At 36.5% G+C, this 19,121-nt stretch overlaps 1 protein-coding gene across 1 annotated transcript; it reads right to left on the bottom strand.

Annotated features, from left to right (window-relative positions):
• Positions 1-8,961: 8,961 nt before the first annotated feature.
• LOC110737015 (protein TRANSPORT INHIBITOR RESPONSE 1-like) lies at positions 8,962-13,663 on the bottom strand. Its single transcript, XM_021917362.1, has 3 exons — positions 12,851-13,663; positions 10,378-10,870; positions 8,962-10,080 (listed from the first exon to the last, which is right to left on the bottom strand). Exons 1-3 carry the CDS (start codon positions 13,372-13,374, stop codon positions 9,223-9,225), a joined length of 1,875 nt encoding a protein of 624 aa, XP_021773054.1. The 5' UTR covers positions 13,375-13,663; the 3' UTR covers positions 8,962-9,222.
• Between the last annotated feature and the right edge of the window lie 5,458 nt (positions 13,664-19,121).

Here is a 19,121-nt window from a genome sequence, read left to right as displayed (position 1 = left end):
TCTTTGCTAAACACTAAAAATGTTAATCTTTCTCGAATTTTTATTTTTATCTTTTGACAGGAATAAATACTTAAAATCACTCTAAATAAAAAAGAAACGTTTGAAAGAACAACATTTAATCAAACCTTGTTATCAATGGTCATTTAATGCTAGTAAGTGCACCCATATTTTCCCCGAAAAAATGCTACCGAGTTGTATTAATTGGTAAATTTTTTCATAAAATGGAGAGTTTTGCAAACAAGGGCGGATCTACGTTCAAGGTCCACTTATTTTTGTAAAAAAATTGTTATTACAAGTATTTGAAACATGAAGAAATAATAAGTTGTTTAACATAAAATTATTTAATATGAGAAAAGTGATATAAAATTATGACCAATCTATCAATAGTTATGTGTGAATATTGTGTAATCTAATATATACCTAGTTTCATGTAATTTGTTAATTTATAAATAATTATAATGTAATTTATTTAATTTTGACTTCACTTTGTACTCCCTCTGTAAAGGTTAAACAACGTAAGGAAATGGTTATTTTAGCTACACTAGAGAATTTGTTGATTTCATCTTGATTCGCAATTTGTACAAGAGAAACAAAGCAGCATCGAACTTAAGGAAATTGTACCCACAGAAAACACATTTTCAATTCCATTAGACATAGCCCTGGCAAAACACACCTTCACCGCCGACAAGTTTTCGAAATGCAATTTTACAGCAGCAATCTCATCCTTAGTTGCATCGTATTCGAAATATAGCAGAATGGGAGTTTCCTTGGGAAGATTAGGCAAGGTAGCCAAGAAATCACGATCGTTGGGATCTACGATCCTAAAATACTTAAAATCTGCCATTGAAGAGAGAGGAAATTAAAGAGAGAATGAATTTAATTTGATTTGATTTTTTTCGGAGGGAATGATTTTATTTTATTTTTAGGATAGAGAAGAGAGAGTGAATGATTTTATTTCACTAATTAAAAACTACTTCAGTTTCCCCGTAATAAGAACCTTTGTATTTGACAAATGGGTCCTAAGTAGACCTGTCAATTTACGACCCGACTCGCAAACCCGATCAGATTACGACACTTTTTTGTGGGTCTTGAATACTATTTTTTTGACACGTAAACTGATCTAACTCGAACTCATTTAATTTGTAAATTTGTGAGTCAAACCTGACCCTAACCCAAACCCATCCCACCCACCCGTTTTTATGGTTTTTTTTTTTTTTTTAAAAATACATTCATTTGAAAATTAATACAAGTATTTAGTTTATTGGTTGAGTTTGATCATTTATTTAGCATCCAACATTCATTTCTCTGTCTCATTTATCCATTTTATATAATTGTTGCTCAGATCCACACTAACAACCTCCTACATCAACTATCGACTCACACCAATTGCATCTGCATAGCTTACATCACCGTTGGCCTGACCTCTTTCTTTAATTTTGTAACGTTTAAAAGCTAGTTGTTTTTTTTTTTTTTTTTAATTTTATTAATTAGAAATTAGTGTGCTTTGGTGACAATTTAAATTATGTAGTAGTCATGTGATGACTAAAAATAATATTGGTGAGAATTTTCGATAAAAACTTGAAAAAAATAGAAAAGTAAGCTTGAAAAATCATAAATATTTAAATATAAGTTAAATAAAAAATTGTTTCAAACCCATTGGGTTGACCCGAACCCGAAACCTTGGGTTAGGGTTGAGCATTTCTCGACCTGTGATCCGAAGTTACCCGACCCAAAATGACACGTGACCCGACCAGAACCCGACTTGACCGACCCAATTGACAGGTCTAGTCCTAAGGGTTGTCCAATTGCCCTTGCCCATGCACATTATGCAACAAAAATTCAATCCAAGTTTTTGTTTTCTTTGAAGCAAAATTAATCCAGGTTAGTCTCCTAATAATCACTTAATAGCCCGTAAGTCATTGTTAAACACTAAAAATGCTAATTTGTCTCATACTTTTTATTTTTATCTTTTGACAGGAATAAATACTTAAAATTATTCTAAAAACAAAAAAAACGCATAAAATAACAACATTTAATCTAACTTTGAGCGTCTATATCTATGGTCATTTAATAATAGTAAGTAGTAGCTATACTTATTTCAAAAAAATATGCTATGGAGTTGTATTTATGGGCAAATTCTTTCATAAAAAGGGGAAATCTTTGCAAATGTGGAATGTTTAACATTCCACATGATTACCCTAAGGCCGCAACTATTAAGGGCTCATATCTAAACTCCAAGGGCCGTATATTTCAAATTCCAAATATTCGGGTGATATAGATTTTGGGTTGACTATCGGATTTATATCATGTTTAATTCCAAGATTATTTGAGTCAAATTTTCTCTCTCTCTCTCTTCTTTTTTTTTTTTTTTTTTTTTTTTTAAGCAGTAGAGGGGCAAGCCCTTAAGAAAAAAAAAACAACAGAAAAAAAAAACACGAAAAAAAAACAGAAAGTAAACTACCCAACCAGCCCAAAACAAACCCACAGACTACCCCTCTAGGCAGGCTTCCTAGATCAGCATCCGAGGGATCATACGTGCTCGCGAGACACCACTAAGGTCCTTCAATAAAACCGCAAGAAGATCCTTAGAGATCGCCTCAAAAATTGCCAACTTTAGCTCCATCCGCAGCCTTGTTCGCAGCAGTGACTTAAAGAGACCTACCACCCCTCTCTAGCTATCAGTGCTCTACACTCAATTGTTGGTTCTTACACCCAGGTGTACCTTACGCATGGTACACCCAAATTAAAGCGGAAAGAACATAGTATATAATTATAAAGAACATCATGAATTTAAAAAGGAACATATTACCGAAATATAAAGTACATAGTAATTTCCTGAGAACAGTTTTATTAAAAAAGATAAAAGATAATTACTAATGATTTTTACCAAAAATTTGATGTTAAATAATTTCAAAATATTCAAATATCAATAATTCTTCTATTTACAATTATTTTCACACAAATATAATTCAAAATTTTCATTATTAAATTTCAAAAATTCAAAATTCAAAATTTAGGAACATACCATTCAAGTAAAAGAACATATTTGTATTATTGATACCCAAAGAACATGATCAATTTATAGACATATATAGTTTAGACTCAAAGAACATATTGATCAAACTCCATAAACATATTTCATTCCAATTAAAAAGTGATTAAAGAACATTTATCAAAATATAAAGAACATCATCTTCAACCTTTGAAAATAACACCAAAATAGAGAAGTAGCTAAAAAAATTGAAAAATACCTTTTCTCTCAACAATGAATTCGTCAATTACATCTTTCAATTAAAAGATTCATCGAAACGATATAATCAACTTCGTAATAACATTAAAGCACTTCAAAATTCAAAATTTACCATGATTTCTCTTTATATAAACTCAATTTCTCTCTCTTTACCGAAAATGAAATATTGTTTATCAATAGTAATATAGAAAATAAATAATAAATCAATTCCATGAATCAAGGAATAAAAATAACAAATCAATCCCTTAAATCAAGGAGAGAATCATTTTGATTTTTTTTTTTTTTTTTTTTGGCTCATGTACTTTGTAGTTGTACACAATCTTCTTTCCGCGTTTTTATAACTCTTGTATTTTGACAGGGTGGGTGTATGATAAAATTTTTACTCTACACTTACGAATGATGTGAGAATATGGAGATTTAGCCGGCTCTCCATCTACCAGAAGTGGAAGCACTACCTCTGAATCAACAGCTAGCTGAACCTTTTTATGTCCCTTATTCCACGCAATAGCCAATCCTCTCAGCACACCCAAAAGCTCTGCCTTAGTGTTAGAACAAACACCACAACTCACCGCAAAAAACTCAAACAACTCACCTCGATGTCCTCGAATAATTCCCCCTGCTCCAGCCGCACCTGGATTACCTTTTGCTGCACCAGCGGTGTTTAATTTCACCCATCCCTCTCTTGGAAACGACCACTTGATATAAGCTTCTTCTCTTTGTCTTGGTTGCTTCCTTAGCCTCAACACATTACATTCTTAGGCTCTATTAATGTCACCAACCCTGGCTAGAATGAAGCTACCCTGATCGAAAGGTATCTTAGCTACTTGATCAAATGCACGAGCACACCTCCACTTCCAAATCCACCAGCAAGCCACACTAAAGATTGTAGGCTAATCCTCACTAACATGCCTGTTACTATCATCAATATTCTCTAGAATCCACTCATGAAAAGGGCTGCTCAACAGGTCTGAGTTACTTGTCCATCCTAGGCTATGCCACACTAGAATAGCAAGAGGACATTTGCGGATAATATGTTCTGTATCTTCTTCCCCTGCACCACAAACCTGACAGCTAGGATTAGCAGCAATTTTCCTCACAAATCTATTGCAATTTGTCATAATACGATCTTGGATAGCAAGCCAAAGAAACATTCGCATTCTTTGGGGCGCTTTCACCTTCCAAATTAGCTTCCAACCCCTTATTTGTTCAATAGGGAGGTTGGGGCTATTACGCACAATTTGTATTGCCGAGCCTAAGGTGAATCTACCAGATGTCGAACCATTCCAATAAATATCATCAATTGCCTCCTCATCTTCAACTAAATCAAAAGAAGAAATTTCAGCAAGCACACTCGCTGGTAGATAAGCCGCAAATTCTTCAAATTTTCAGCCTACGTTCTCATCCCACATATCCTTGACCTTAGCTTCTTGTAGCTCTATAGGTGGGGGAGGATCCGCAAGAGAGATAAGTGGCTCCTTCGTATCCCAGTGATGCAGCCAGAACATGGTAGATAAACCATTACCCACCACCATGTTAATCCCCTTTTTGAGTACATCAATACTACTCATAATGCCTTGCCAAGCATTGGAGGCACCTCTTCATTCTCGAAACACATCAACATCGCACCGGCCATCACAATATTTGTGTCTCAGCACCCTTAACCAAAGCACTTCCGGTTCTGCCAACATACGCCATCCTAATTTAGCTAGGAAGGCAGTATTGGCTTGCCTCATAGATTTTAGCCCCAATCCTCCTTCCGATTTCGGCTTAGTAATCCTTTTCCATGCCACTATGTGCACCTTTCTCTCATCATCCTTTTCACCCCACAAAAAAATTTCCGCTTTCCGATCAACATCATCACAAACTGACCTGGGAAGCTTCGTAGATTGCATTGTGCAGAAGGGAACCGATGCAAGTGAGGCTTGCACCAAAGTAGCTCGCCCAGCCATAGAGAGCGCCTTCGACTTCCAGCCCGCAAGCTTTGAGTTAATACGATCAAGAATATATTGGTAATTCTGTTTCGAAGTCCTCCCATTAATTGTAGGCACCCCCAAATATTTACCAAAATCATCCGCCTCATCCATACCCATCTCCCTGCAAATAGCCTTGCGTAATTCTCCATTGGTATTACTCGAAAAATACACCCGAGACTTATCATTACTCACCTTACTGCCTGAAACATCACAAATTTGTCCAAGCAACTCTTCATTACACTTGCTTGATCTACAGTCGCTTCACAGAACAAAATAAGATCATCGGCAAATGCAATATTAGAAATTTGAGGGCCATTCCTACTAGCTCGAACTGGTTTCCAAGCTCCCATTCTAATCTCAAAATCTATCAAGTGAGCAAGTCTCTCCATACAAATAACATATAAATATGGAGATAGAGGCCAGGGTCACTTTGTCGGATCCCCCGACTCGGATTAAAACTCTCTATTGGCTCCCCATTCCATAAGATTTGCAACCTTGCCGAATTGATACATTTCATTATGATCTCAACCACCAATTGGGGCAATCTGAACTCCATCAAGGATTCTCTAATAAAGCTCCAACGCAATCTATCATACGACTTTCTCAAAATCTATCTTCATCTATCGCCATATAACCCTTTCCACTTTGCTTCCTTCTCATTGTATGCATCATCTCTTGGACAATAATAACATTGTCGGTGATTTGACGTTTCGGCACAAAGCTACATTGAGTCAGAGAAATCAATTTTGGTAGAAGGGGTTTTAGTCGATTGACAATCACCTTGGTAACTAACTTGTACACAATATTGCACAACCCAATTGGACGAAATTGATTAGCTCTTTGAGGTGTCTCCACCTTCGGGATCAAGACTAGAAATGCATCATTCAACCCTGCTAGAAACTCTTTACCTTCTAGGATATCACGCACAAGATTATTCACACTCGGTTGCACAATATCCCAATACCTTTGATAAAACAAAGGCTGAAAACCATCCGGCCCGGGAGCTTTGCAGGCTTTCATACTCATGAGTGCTTTTTTAATCTCACAATCAGCAAAGGCTCTCGTAATATCCCTCCACCCCTACTCATCGATTTTGGGGAAATAATCATCCAGTAATTTAGTACCGGTGAAGCAAGTACTTTTCTCTTGAAAAAGGTGTCTCCAGTAGCTTAACACCATACTTTTCACTCGATCTTGATCAGTAACCCACTCGCCAGTGCTATCTTGCAAAGTTTCAATCCTGTTTCTTCGCCTACTGATGATAGTTGAGACATGAAAATATCTCGTATTCCTATCTCCTTCACACAATGCCTATAATCTGGATTTTGGAACCATAAAGTTTCCTCTTGGTCCAAAACATCGCTCAATTGTCTTCACAGGTTCGCCTCCAGCTTTATTAAATATGAATTGCGCCCCTTAGAAAGCTCACGCTGAATTCCTGCCATCCTTGCAATTAATTCCTCCTTCTTCCGAAAAATATTGTGGAAAATTTCCTTATTCCACCTACTTAATTTTTCAGCAAAGGTTCGTGAAAAAGGAATAATAGGCTCACTATTTTTCCAGTTCGACACCACAAATTCCTCAAATTTTTCATGATGGATCCAGGCAGCTTGAAATCGGAAAGGTTTAGAACTTGATGGAATTGGAGCAAAACCATTAGTACTAGTTAAAATTGGGCATTGATCAGAGGCAGTTCTAGGTAAGTTACAAAGCGCCCCCTCCTCAAAACGCATCCTCCAGTCTTCATTAACTAAACCCCTATCGAGTCTAGCCGATTTGAAGGTGTCAATCGAGGTCCCTCTAAAGCATGTATGATCGGGGCCTGAACACCCCCAAATCAATAAAATTATTATTCTCGATCCAATTCGCGAACTCGTTACATCTCCTTTGCATCTCCGAACCTCCACACCTATTTCATTCCGAGTCCTTCGAAGTTTCATTAAAATCACCAGCCCCTTATACCTCCCTTTGATAAGTTCTAACTCAGCCCAAATCTCTTTTCTCAAAGTGCTGTTAGGACTTGCATAGATAGCAGAAAAAAGCCATGGGTCTTCTCCTATCTTCTTCACCAAAATCGTGACATGTTGAGTATGCGAATCATAAGGGGTAAGGAAAAATTAGATTTTTTATTATCTTTTTTCATAAAATTCTTAGCACCACTCCCTGTTACTCTGGTATACAAAGTAAGGGGAGATCTTATCATATCTTTTTCCCTAATATTTCCAGAGGAAATACTTTCATTTTCCTGAATAACATTGCCAATCTTTTTACTGTGATTTTCCATCTTTATCTTTTAAAGATTCACCCAAAATCAACAGTTGATTGAATTTCCATATTTTCTTGAGTATTATCACTATGATCTTTCTCCAAGACACTAGGCCTGTTACCCTGATTATGAGTGTCCTCTGCCAAGTTAACAGCTTTTTCCTCTGCCATCCCAACAGTTTGGTATCTACTCATGGGTTTCCAACTCTAGCACCGCAAATCTGGAACCATCATTATTTTTCTTATCACCTCTTGGGCTATTGCCACTGCCTTTTTTTACTAGCACTCTGTTGTGCCTTCCCAGCCTTATTTTGTTGCCAGTTATTTTCTCCTATTGTTTTCTAAGCAGTATGTCTAGCTGGGCGTTGAACCAGCATTTAGGATCTAGCATGCTGAGTTTTCACTAAATTCCCTTCTGCAACTTTCTTAATGGCATCTACTTCTCCACCTTGATCATTCGCAATCACTGGCTTGGCGAAAGTGTCACACTCTCCTTCCTTATGCCCTAGCTTTCCACATTTGAAGCAAATTTGTCTCAACCCTTCCTATTGAATTTTCCAAACCCTTCCATTCATTCTAAATTTTGACAAAAGTGGCTTAGTTAAATCAACTTCGATACCAAATCTTACATACTGACCTCTGTCCTTGGACTCAGTTTTTTTTATCGATTCTCACCACTTTGCCAATTTTCAATCCAATTTTATGCAAGAACTGTTTATCACAGTATTCCACAGAGAGTTGTGGTATTCTAACCCAAGCAGTAAGGCTTTTGATTGGTTCATTATCCGCCACAAATCCCTTTACGGATTGTTAAGTAGCTATCACCAATAATCCATGGCCCTTGTGACATGACAAATTCATAATCAGCCAGATTATTAAATGGCCTACATCAGTTAGGGCAATATCACCCTTCAAACACCATTTCATCCGAGGCTTCTTAACCAGAAGGTCATAGCTTAGTCTCCTATCAAACAACTTGATTATGATTGCATCCTTCCACGGCTGCCGGAGGTGTCTCTTCTCTTCCTTCGTCAGCAGGATAGTAGGGCAACTTTCGTCATCTGAGGCTAGATCTTCCTCTTCATTTCCAGAGTCGAACAAAGGATTCATCCTTTGCCCTAAACCCCCCGCCGCTTGTACATATGAAATAGATTTCAATGGACCAGGATTACCATCATTTGCCTGAATATCAGTCTCCATCTCAACATCCTCCCCTGTATGATGAGTTGGGGAATTATTTGCCCATTTGAATTTCTTACAACCCTAGTTCAAATGGGCAAAAAGCTTTACAACATTTTATGCTTTAAAAGATAGTTTATTACAACGTTTTTTACAAAAAACCAATTTTTATAAGGTAGTTTCCCACACGACTTCCTAAATGTATCCAAGGATCAAAATTATTAATGCTCGATTTGCGGATACTGTTCTTATATGAAGAAAAGGCATCTTCTGTTCAAGATTTAGCAAAAGTCTTGCTTAAAAAACCAAGGAATAATTTGCATACTTTGCAAAAGTTATTGAAGATTGAATTATTCAGTTACATTGAATAATGAAATGAAATGAATGTGATCACCATGAGCCCTAGTATACATACAAATTTTAAAGGTTTCGCTGATCAACAAGATGAAACCGCGTCCTCTATCCTAGCTACACCATACTAGTACACAAACAATCAATAAACATACATCCCTACCCTCCCAGATATATCTTCCCAATCGGCACTAAAACATCCGATTAGCCATCTGAAGTGGCGTGCAGCCACTCTAAACCTGATTCAACAAGGGCCGAGACCCTCATTGCTGATGCTGAGTCTTCTTCTTCACCCATAGTCCAAACAAATTCCGGAGAGTCCAATCTGGGTCCAACAACTGACCGGTAGATGTAAAGCTTCTCAACGGGGGATTCATCAGGCCTTGATTCAGGGTGCCCCCTTTCATCCATAACCTCCACATTCAACCTCGGCATCTTCTGGCCAAGCAGTTTACAATCCCCGTAGCTCACTTGGCACGAAGACATCCAAAGGGATCGCATTGTCTCCAACTTGGCTGCATTCGCCACAAGCGCTCTTCCACCAAATGGGCAATCCCTAATCTCGAGCTTCCTAAGGTCCTTGCACCCTGATAAAACATGATGTAAACCCACATCACTGTCTCCGGCAAATGCCAAGGAAAGCATCTCGAGTTTCTTGGCATGGGTCCCCATGAGCTCAAAAACACGATCAGTGAGGAGACCAGACAATGAAAGGCGGCGGAGGTCCTTGCAGTGCTCGACAATGGCCCCAAAACCCTCGTCTAGTGGTTGGTTTGTTAAGTAGTCTGGGCACTGGGGCTCAATGATGCATAGACGGAAGCGGGTAAGGTTGGGGCGATTTTTCGCAATGGTGAATAATGCTTCGTTGGACATTTGACGGCAAAAATAAAGAACAGATTGCAGTTGAGGACAACCCATGGCGACTGATACCAGGCCTTGCTCTGTTAGGCAAACATTTGGTTCTTGAACATAAGGCTCGGAAGGGAAGACGCGTAGCTCCCGCAGATCCTTACATGATTCTGCAAGCACTTCAAGGCCACTATCTTCAATGTAATCAAGTACCTGCATTGATCATAGATTAGAGAGTATCCAAATAATGTCCTTTATGTTCCTGATAGTAAAAAGAGGTATCATGATGCATAATGTCTTTTTTTTTTATGATTATTAAAATCTTGCCTAAACCCACCCCATATTTTTAGCCACTTGCAATATTCTACCTCCTTAATTTTTAAGAAAACTAAAGTGAAGGGTGGATTCAATTCCATTTCAGCAGCTTTGAAAACATGAGTTGCAATCAGCCAATAAGTCACAACAATGATTCCAAAATACATAAAAAGATGTTATCAAGTTAAAATATACCCAAAGACGTTGAAGACTCTGACAGTGACTGAGAAGTTTGATCAGATCAGGGGAGTGAATAGTGGCGTAACTCAGATTCAAAGAAGTGAGCCCCGAGCAGACAGGATATAGGGCGGGAAGATAAGTAGGGACGACATCAAAGAGCCCAGATAGCCCCTTCAGCCCTTTACATCCTGCAAAAGCCCTAGTAATTTTATCATGGCCTTCAGTGTTGAGCTCAGTCAAAAATGAACCAGAGCCAAAGTCAACCAACTGAGGAGCCTTCTCCAAAAGAACTGAGAGCTTGTCCAGAGGCACTGCACGATTGAGCCTGAGCGATTTGAGGTTTGGGCATCTGCTCACCAAACGCTCAAGAGAAGAGAATCGCAGCTCTGAGATGAGGCAGGCGACATTCAGAGATTCTAATGAGGTATAAGTATCCGGAAAATGGCTTATCCAATTCCCACTTGAATCATCAACTTCACTTTCGCATAAGTCCAGAGTTTTCAAATTCCTGTAAATATTAGACAAGTCACAAAAACAATCATTAGATCTCAATATTCAAGCTTATTATATAAAGTTAGAATAAGAGGAAACACAACAATCTGCAAGCTTAAGCTAGCGGTTAAAAGAAGCATAGCATAATTATTGGATATTATATCATCATCAAGAATGAAGATAGGAGATATTCACACAGCCTAGGAATCAGCAGCAGAATCCGATCGACTTCATGGGCAGATGTTGTGATACATCAGCAAGAAAAGCAACTCCACAAAGTTCAAGCAATTACATATTATTTTTTAGAATCCATAGAAAAGATAAAGGAACCCAAAGGCAAAAACAAATAAATAAAAATAAACCCAGCATCTCAAAGGGGACCTGCAGTGTCCAAAATACAACCATCCAAAACTGAAAACAAACCACATAATATAGTGGACCATAAAACAAAGAAAAAGAAGCCAAAGTAAAGGCAATATCAGATAGTGACTTTCCATGCAGACCCAACTCAGATAACCCAAAGCTTAAATATAAATTCAAAATCTTAAGAATCACCCATGCATAGATATTCTATATTCTTATTGCATTTAGACATAAGAAACCAACCAAAATAAAAAAAAATAGTTTATCAGATACCGAAAGATCCCACAAAAAATGTAGAAGAAAAATAATCCCACCATGTAACAAATTTAATAGTCATGATAATAATGTAATAACATGAACGACTGATGTGACAGTTAAATCGGACAGAAGGTATAGCAATTTCGGATAACTGAAAAGGAGCATGAGACTTCCTCTTCACAAGTATTGTAGGCATTGTAGCATAGAGAAAGAATACACATAGTAATTAACACGCATGAAATCGCGCATTGATCAAACATAGCAATCACCCCCATCCAAAATAGAAAGCAACTATGCTTGCCCAGAGAGATAGAGAAAGAGATATACTGTGTGGTCCAACCCCATAAACATCCAAATCTTTCTTCACGCCATTATTGAAGGTACCACATTAGACAATGATACCAACGGATGATGACTCACCTTTTTCTTTTTTCAGCCTTAGATCAGTGGTACTAGTACAGAACCACAAAATCTTTTATAAAGATAATTATAGAGCTTCTGAAAGCCGCACAAAATTCAGCAGATAAAGCAGTAAAATTCAAGTTATATGTATACTGAATAATTAAGTATAAATATACTTAACAACTAATTAAACAGAACCAAGGAGCTTAATTTATACCAATAGCCAAAATATCAAGTCTCCTAATCAGCATTTAAGATCCAAAAATGCTTCATTTCCACAAATTTCGCCGAAAAACAAAGCCAGGGGTTGGACCAGGAAGCTATAATTGATATCAACAACAAAATCAGATCTTAAGTGATAATTAAGGAACAAAAAACTGATTTATTTCCTGCATAATCAAGGAGACAGCGATTTCGATAATCCAAGCCTGAAACAGAAGCTATGTAATTATATCAACAGCTACAATCTTGGAAATGGTCTTCTTCTCTGAATAATCCACTACAATAAAGTCCAAATATAACCAAAATAGCATAATCTCATTTGAAGATAATCACTAAACCAACCATGAATTTCAACAGAAGCAACAAATCTAGCAGCTAAAGTTGACATTAAAAAAAGCTCAAAGTCAAATCTTAAATCCATATACAATACACAAAAGAACCCAATTCAACAGCAATAGTCAATTACTTGAAATGATGAAAAAAATATAAAGTAAACAAATACCAAAAGTATACTCAACTGAACTAAAGTACTGCAAATTAAAACTAAATCATCAAAAAAATCCACCAAATTAAAACACCCAGATAAAATTAAACAAAACCCACAAACTAAAATCACACAATTAATTCTAACTAATCAATTAATTAAAGTAAAATTAACAGTCAAACCCAGAAATGACCGTTAAAAATGCAGAAAACTTTAAACAAATCAGCAAAAATTAGGAAAACCCAGAAAGATCTAACAAAAACCCACCTGCAATTAGCAGCAATAGAAGCTAAACCATCAGTAGAAAACCCTTCACAAGAGCACAAAACCAAAACCTTAAAATTCCGCCATTTTTTCCCAATCAACTCAAGAGCTTCATCAGTAACAACCATCCTCTTCATCCGAAGCTCCTCCAACGCCGGAAAAGCGTCCGAAAACGCAGCGATCCACGGCAAAGCGTGACCACCCCAACCTTCAGGAACAAGATTAAAGTCAGCAAAATGAGGCTTTCCTTTAATAGTAACAGATCGGATGTCTCTGAACCGTCGGATTACAATCGAAGGGCTAACAGCGTAGCAATTTCCGATGAAGATCCGACGACGACACCATCGTTCGATCTCATACCAAGCTTTGCAAACGAGTGAGACAGAGTTTAGGTCGGAGTGTGACTCAATGAAGGAGAGAACATGTTCGAGAACTTCTTCTGGGAAGGAAGAGGAGCAAAGGGTGGAAAATGGGGTGGTTTTTAAGGTGGATTTGAGGTGGGTTTTTGCTGGGGATTCTTGCTCCATTGTTAGATCTGAGAAAAAGTTGCAGAAGATTGAAGATCTGAAGAAGAAGAGAGTGAAAATGGAGGAGAGAGAAAGATGGGATCTGAGTCAAAAGATTAGGAAGAGGAGGAAGAAGATGAAGAGAAAGAGGTTGAGTTTTAGAGAGAGAAAATTTTAGAGAGAGAAGATAAGGGGAAAAGATGATTGGGTGAGGAGTGAGTGGGTCAATATTTTTCACTATTTATTGGGTGGATTTTTTATTTTTTTTTCTTTTCTTCACCCACTCACAAAAAAGGAAAAAAAAAAAAAAAAATTATGTAATGTAATGAATTATTTAGGGGCTGTAGTACAATTAGATTATAATATCAACTTTTTCCTTTTTTTTTTCACTTTGATTTGGTATCTTATGGTATTGATTTTTATTATTGCTTATGGAATGAGATTTGGTTTTATGGGGTTTAGAGGGGTCAAATAATGATTAGAGTTTTGATAATTTAGTTAGTTTCTTTTTTGTTGCCAAATATAGTGTTTTCAATTTGTGAGTATATATGCATATTGTGTAGTAAAGTTTTATGTTAAAAGTCAAATTAGTTGATAGCTTTGTGGAAGTATTTTACTCCTCATATCTTGTTCTCTACCTAACTTTAATATAAAAGGTTTTTTTTTTTTTTTTTTTTTTTTTTTTTTGACAATAACTAACTTTAATATGTTGGTGTATATGCATTTGATATGTTCATTATTTTATTGCATAAATATAAGTTCTTAAGAAAAAAAAATATGTGATTATATTTCCTTTGTTATCTCTATTAGTTGACACTTTATTTAAGTGTACTTGAGTATTTATTATTTAAAATCACAATACTCCATCTCTTTCATTATTAATAAGAAAAAAATTTATATTTTGAAAACATATTTCAACAAATGTAACATGAACTCATATGATTTTGAATTTTCTTAAGCATAAATCAAAAAAGAAGCTCAAGGTAATTTATGTGAATAGTATTCAAATCCAAAATGTAGCAACTAGAAATAAATGGGGGAATTATTTGTATATTATCTTTCATAAAATGATTAGATTTGGTACAGTAAACAATTATGTTTGTTTTGTGGGAATGATAATAATATTTCACCTTTTTAAAAAATGTAGGACTTTAAAACTTCCATTTATATAATATATAAGGTAGCTTAATTCATAATTCAAATATTAACGATTTATTTCTTATATTACAATGAATAACTAGTTTACTACGATTACTTTAATTTTGTAAAGTATTATAATGTGGTTTATTATTTTTAGCCTGTGATAATCTTAATTCCTAAGATTGGTGTTCAACGTGACTAATTGTGTATTCTTTGTGAGAAAGAGGCTGAAACCATCAAGCATTTGTTCTTTCAATGTGAATTCTTTTCTGCTATTTGATCAACTATTCTGCAATGGATAGGAATTCAACAATTTCCTAGTAACTATGACTCAAAGTTGTGAATTCTAATTTCTTAGTATCATTCTAATGCTAAAAGTCAACTTTTTTCAGGATGAGTGTCACCATTGCTTATCTAATTTGGAGAGAAAGAAAGATATCAAACTGTGAAGAATTCTGCAACAGAGATTATTAGGGATTATTGAAAAATGATTGTCAGGGTTAGATGTTTAAATTTGGTTAATAAGTTGTGTTTGATTTATTTATTCATTTTTTTTTATTGATTCTATGTAATTTGTTCTGAATTGTTTTTTCTTTTTGTTATTATAAAATTAAAGTTTTTTTTTTTACCACAAAACAAATAGTACAGTATGTATTGTTATAAAAAAGAATAATATGAAAGAGTAAAATTCAAAAAAGAAAAATAGAAAAGAAAAAGAACGGATGAAAATGTGGATAGAACTCACAATGTTGGGGATTAATACGATTTATCGCATTTAAGTTATGCCAAGCTTGGGCAACGAAGGCGCTTCGCAGGGTCCAACAACTAGTAAAAAAAATAAAAAATTATAAAATTATACTATGTACATCATCAATTCTTTTTTTATTTGCAACGTTTGAAGTTTCATGCTAACCAATGCATATTTTATACTACTAATATTTTTTATATACTAATAAAAATTCTAAGTACTTAATGATTTATCATAATATCACACGACTATTTTTTCTTAACATATAAATCACAAGTGTGCATATGCTTTTCTTTTTAAAACTTCATTTTTGTACTAAATATATAGATTAAGATTTACCTTGCTACTCCATTTATCCCACTTAGCCTGTCCCATGCCTTTTTTGGGATGCATATAAGGGGCATATGTCATTTAGAGGGAAATTTAGACTTGAAATAAGTAAACAATAAGGCGAGGGGAAAAACATCATCTATTTATACATGCAAGGTTTCTTATTTGGAAAAATACACTTTAATAATCCCAACTATGGCAGATTTACTTCTAATAATCCCAACTAAGGTTTATTATCTAATAATCCCAACTATGGGGTCACTTTGCCTCTAGTAGCCCCAATTACCAGTAGCCTGCTAAAAGGGTAATTTAAAAAAAATAAAAATAAAAAAATTTTCCACATGTCAACATGTAATTGCTCCAAAATTAAAAAAATTAATTTTTTTTTTAAATTTTTTTTTAAAAAAAACCCCAAAACACCTTCCCAGGCTAAGTGGGCCCTAGGGCCCAACCCTAAACACTGTAATACCCCAAAATACTGTAAAAAAAACCCCAAAACACGGTAATACCCTAGGGCCCAAAACACCATAATACCCTAGGGCCCAACTCTAGGCCACCGAGAACTGGCTAGCGACTTCCCCTAACCCCTAGAACTCATCGGCGGGCACTTCCTACTCCCAAAATAACCTAGCCCGTCCATCCCCACCCCCAAAACCACCCCCTCCCATCCCGACCCTGCCGGAAAATAGAAAAAAAAAAAAAACCTTAATTGTCGATCTCCCTCGCTTCCCCCACCCACAAAACCGCCCAGGGGGCCGTTTTTGGGTGTTGGGGAAGGGAGGGAGAGCGATTTTGACGGTAAGGGAAGCGAGTGGAGTTGTTTTCGAGGGCCGGGAAAGGGATGAGGGTGGTTTGGGGGGTGCGGGTGGGCCGGCTAAGGTGGTTTTGGGGGTTGGGAGGGGTTGGCCGGCCGTTTTCGTGGGTTAGCGCAGGCGGCTGGCCGTTTTCCGATAAGCTAGGGTTTGAGCTTTGGGTGCCATGGTGGCGGAAGGGAGGAAACTGTTAGGATTTTTGGGTTTTTTTTTCTTATTTAATTTTTTTTTCTTTTTTTTTATTTTTATTTTTTAATTTTAGACCAATCACGTGTCTTGGTAACCTATAATAGAAGGTTGTTGACCACTTGTTGACCGGTTGGGACTATTAATAGCAAAGTGACCCCATAGTTGGGATTATTAGATAATAAATCTTAGTTGGGATTATTAGAAATAAATCACCCATAGTTGGGATTATTAAAGTGTATTTTTCCTTCTTATTTTACATTGTTGCTTTTAAAATTCATAAATATAGCTATAAGTTTGTTTTAGAAGCATTATAATATAAACTTCTTTGGCTCTATTTATTAAGACTCCATGTATGGTCTCTATTTATAATTAAAGAATCCACGTATGACATTAACTAGGGGTGGCAATGGATCGGAGGCGGTTCGGGTGATGCTCGTCCGCTAATGATCCATCCGTCACCCAATCCATCCATCATTGATCTAATTTGCCTTCATCCACATCCAATCCATCCATCATTCATGGATGAATTAGGTGAAGTAAAAGTATATAATACATTTTTCACATTCATAATTAAATTCTAGATTAAAAAAATATTTCAACGAATGGATGGATGGGGCGAATGATGGGTTGGATGAATCTTCACCCAAATTCGACTCAATCCATCCATCATTCGTATAACATGCATCCACTTAAGTTTGGGTTTTCATCCATATATTTGGATTGGGTGGACGATTATCCATCGGGTTTAGGGTGATATTGTCACCCATAGCATTAGCATCTATAAGTCTTATTATGTTCAACTTATTTTCACTTATTTCATGAAAAAACAATTTAAATTAGAATAAGCTTAAATAGTTAGGTTGAGAAAAACTATTCAATTTCAATTTATAGCTAAAATAAATTTAGATAATTTCAGTTGAGTTAACATATGTATGTTTTAAAATTTATTACCCACGTTAGGTACATCTTTGATTTTTTTGTTTTAAATTTTATTTTTTCTATCTATTGTAACACAATAAATTAATGAACATAGATAATTAGTGAAAACAAAAGTTAGTGAATACAGAAATAAATATATTTTCATAAAAATAATAAATAAAACAAAAGTAAGAAAATTAATAAAAACACAGTTATATAAATAATAAAAAGAATTGAATGAAAAAGAACGGAAGAAGAGAGTAATTCTATTTTACGTCATATATACAAAATACTCTTTAGAAGCCAACTTTGTAATTCGTACTTTCAACAACTTAAACATGATGAGAATAAGGGATAGCTCAGGTGATTAGAGTTTCTCTTCTAATTTAAGATGATATTGGAATCAATTTCACCACCCGCCCTTATTGTTATGCTTGATGATCCTCAGTGTGAGCTGTCGTTACTTAGGGCATGTACTGGAGTTTTTTTTACTTTGCATTGCGTACTTGTCCTCCTAGTACTTTTGAGGCGGCTCGGCGCACATTGTTACTGCTTCGGGACCTGGTTTTGGCGATTGACAGTGGCGGCTTGCCACCTTACCATTTGCGTTTGGAGGGCTTGGTGTTTATTCCGCAGGTGATGTTTGTCATTATGCTTTTATCTGCTGGGTTGCAGACAAAGCTTTTACGTCATGCTAACATTGTTGATCTTGGACGAGCCTTTGAAGACGCGTTGAGTCTGTTTAATGGAATGGTGGAGTCTGATGAGTAATCCTAGTGAGGTTGCTGCCCCTAAACTCATGAAGAAATTGGCAGATATATATTTCACAAAGGTTACCACTTCTGCAGAATTCGCTTATTCGTTATCTCCTGGGCAATCAGCATTGTGGAAATCACAGCAGGGAGATCACACCTCTGCTTGGCTTCGAGCGGTCCCTATTTCAGGATTGGGTCAGACGATGAACTCTAAGACATACTGATGTGTGTTGTGCTACCGGCTAGGTGTTCCATTGTTCTTTGTCTCGACGCCGTGCTCTGCTTGTTCAAGGGTTTTTCCTGGGGATATTTTCGGTGATCACGCGGTGTCGTGTGCTGGTATCGTGGGTATTAAACATCGGCATAATGTTGTTCGGGATACCCTTTTTGATGATTGCTATTGTTCGGGGATTTCAGCAAGGAAAGAGGTTGACATTGGGTTGTCTGGAGGGAACGACGAGGCCCTCAGACCTGTAGATGTGTTACTTTATTTTTGGGACCGTGGACGGGATGTATGTGTTGATTTGACAAGGTCTTCTCCTTTGACACATTTTGGGCTATCTGACTTTATTCTTGGACGAGTTGTGCCTGATGCGGCTCATCAAAAGCGGGTCAAGTATGAAGCTCGTTGTCAGGCGATTGGATATGGTTTTATTCCCTTCTCCTTTTCTTCACTTGGGGAATTAGAGAAGGAGGCTATTGCATTGCTGAAGCAGGTTCAGAAGTTTTCGACGACACAAGACATTGGGGCACGTGCTGCTGCTCATATCTTTACTAGGATAGGCTTTGTTATAGCTAAAGGAGTGGGGGCCCAGATTATTTCTCGGCTTCCCACTAATTTTTTGCAGGTTGTATGACTTTGTCTGTTTTTGAGAT

Source organism: Chenopodium quinoa, unplaced genomic scaffold (assembly GCF_001683475.1).
Source record: "Chenopodium quinoa cultivar QQ74 unplaced genomic scaffold, ASM168347v1, whole genome shotgun sequence".
NCBI classification, from domain to species: domain Eukaryota; kingdom Viridiplantae; phylum Streptophyta; class Magnoliopsida; order Caryophyllales; family Amaranthaceae; genus Chenopodium; species Chenopodium quinoa.
This window is presented reverse-complemented; position numbering and strand designations above follow the sequence as displayed.

What these genes read in the sequence shown, in the direction of transcription:
- LOC110737015 (XM_021917362.1), bottom strand. Translation starts at nt 13,374, where the DNA reads ATGGAGCAAGAATCCCCAGCAAAAACCCACCTCAAATCCACCTTAAAA. An exon ending in TCTATTGCTGCTAATTGCAG is followed by an intron (nt 10,871 to 12,850) that starts GTGGGTTTTTGT and finishes TAATATTTACAG; the next exon opens with GAATTTGAAAACTCTGGACT. An exon ending in AGAGTCTTCAACGTCTTTGG is followed by an intron (nt 10,081 to 10,377) that starts GTATATTTTAAC and finishes TGATCAATGCAG; the next exon opens with GTACTTGATTACATTGAAGA.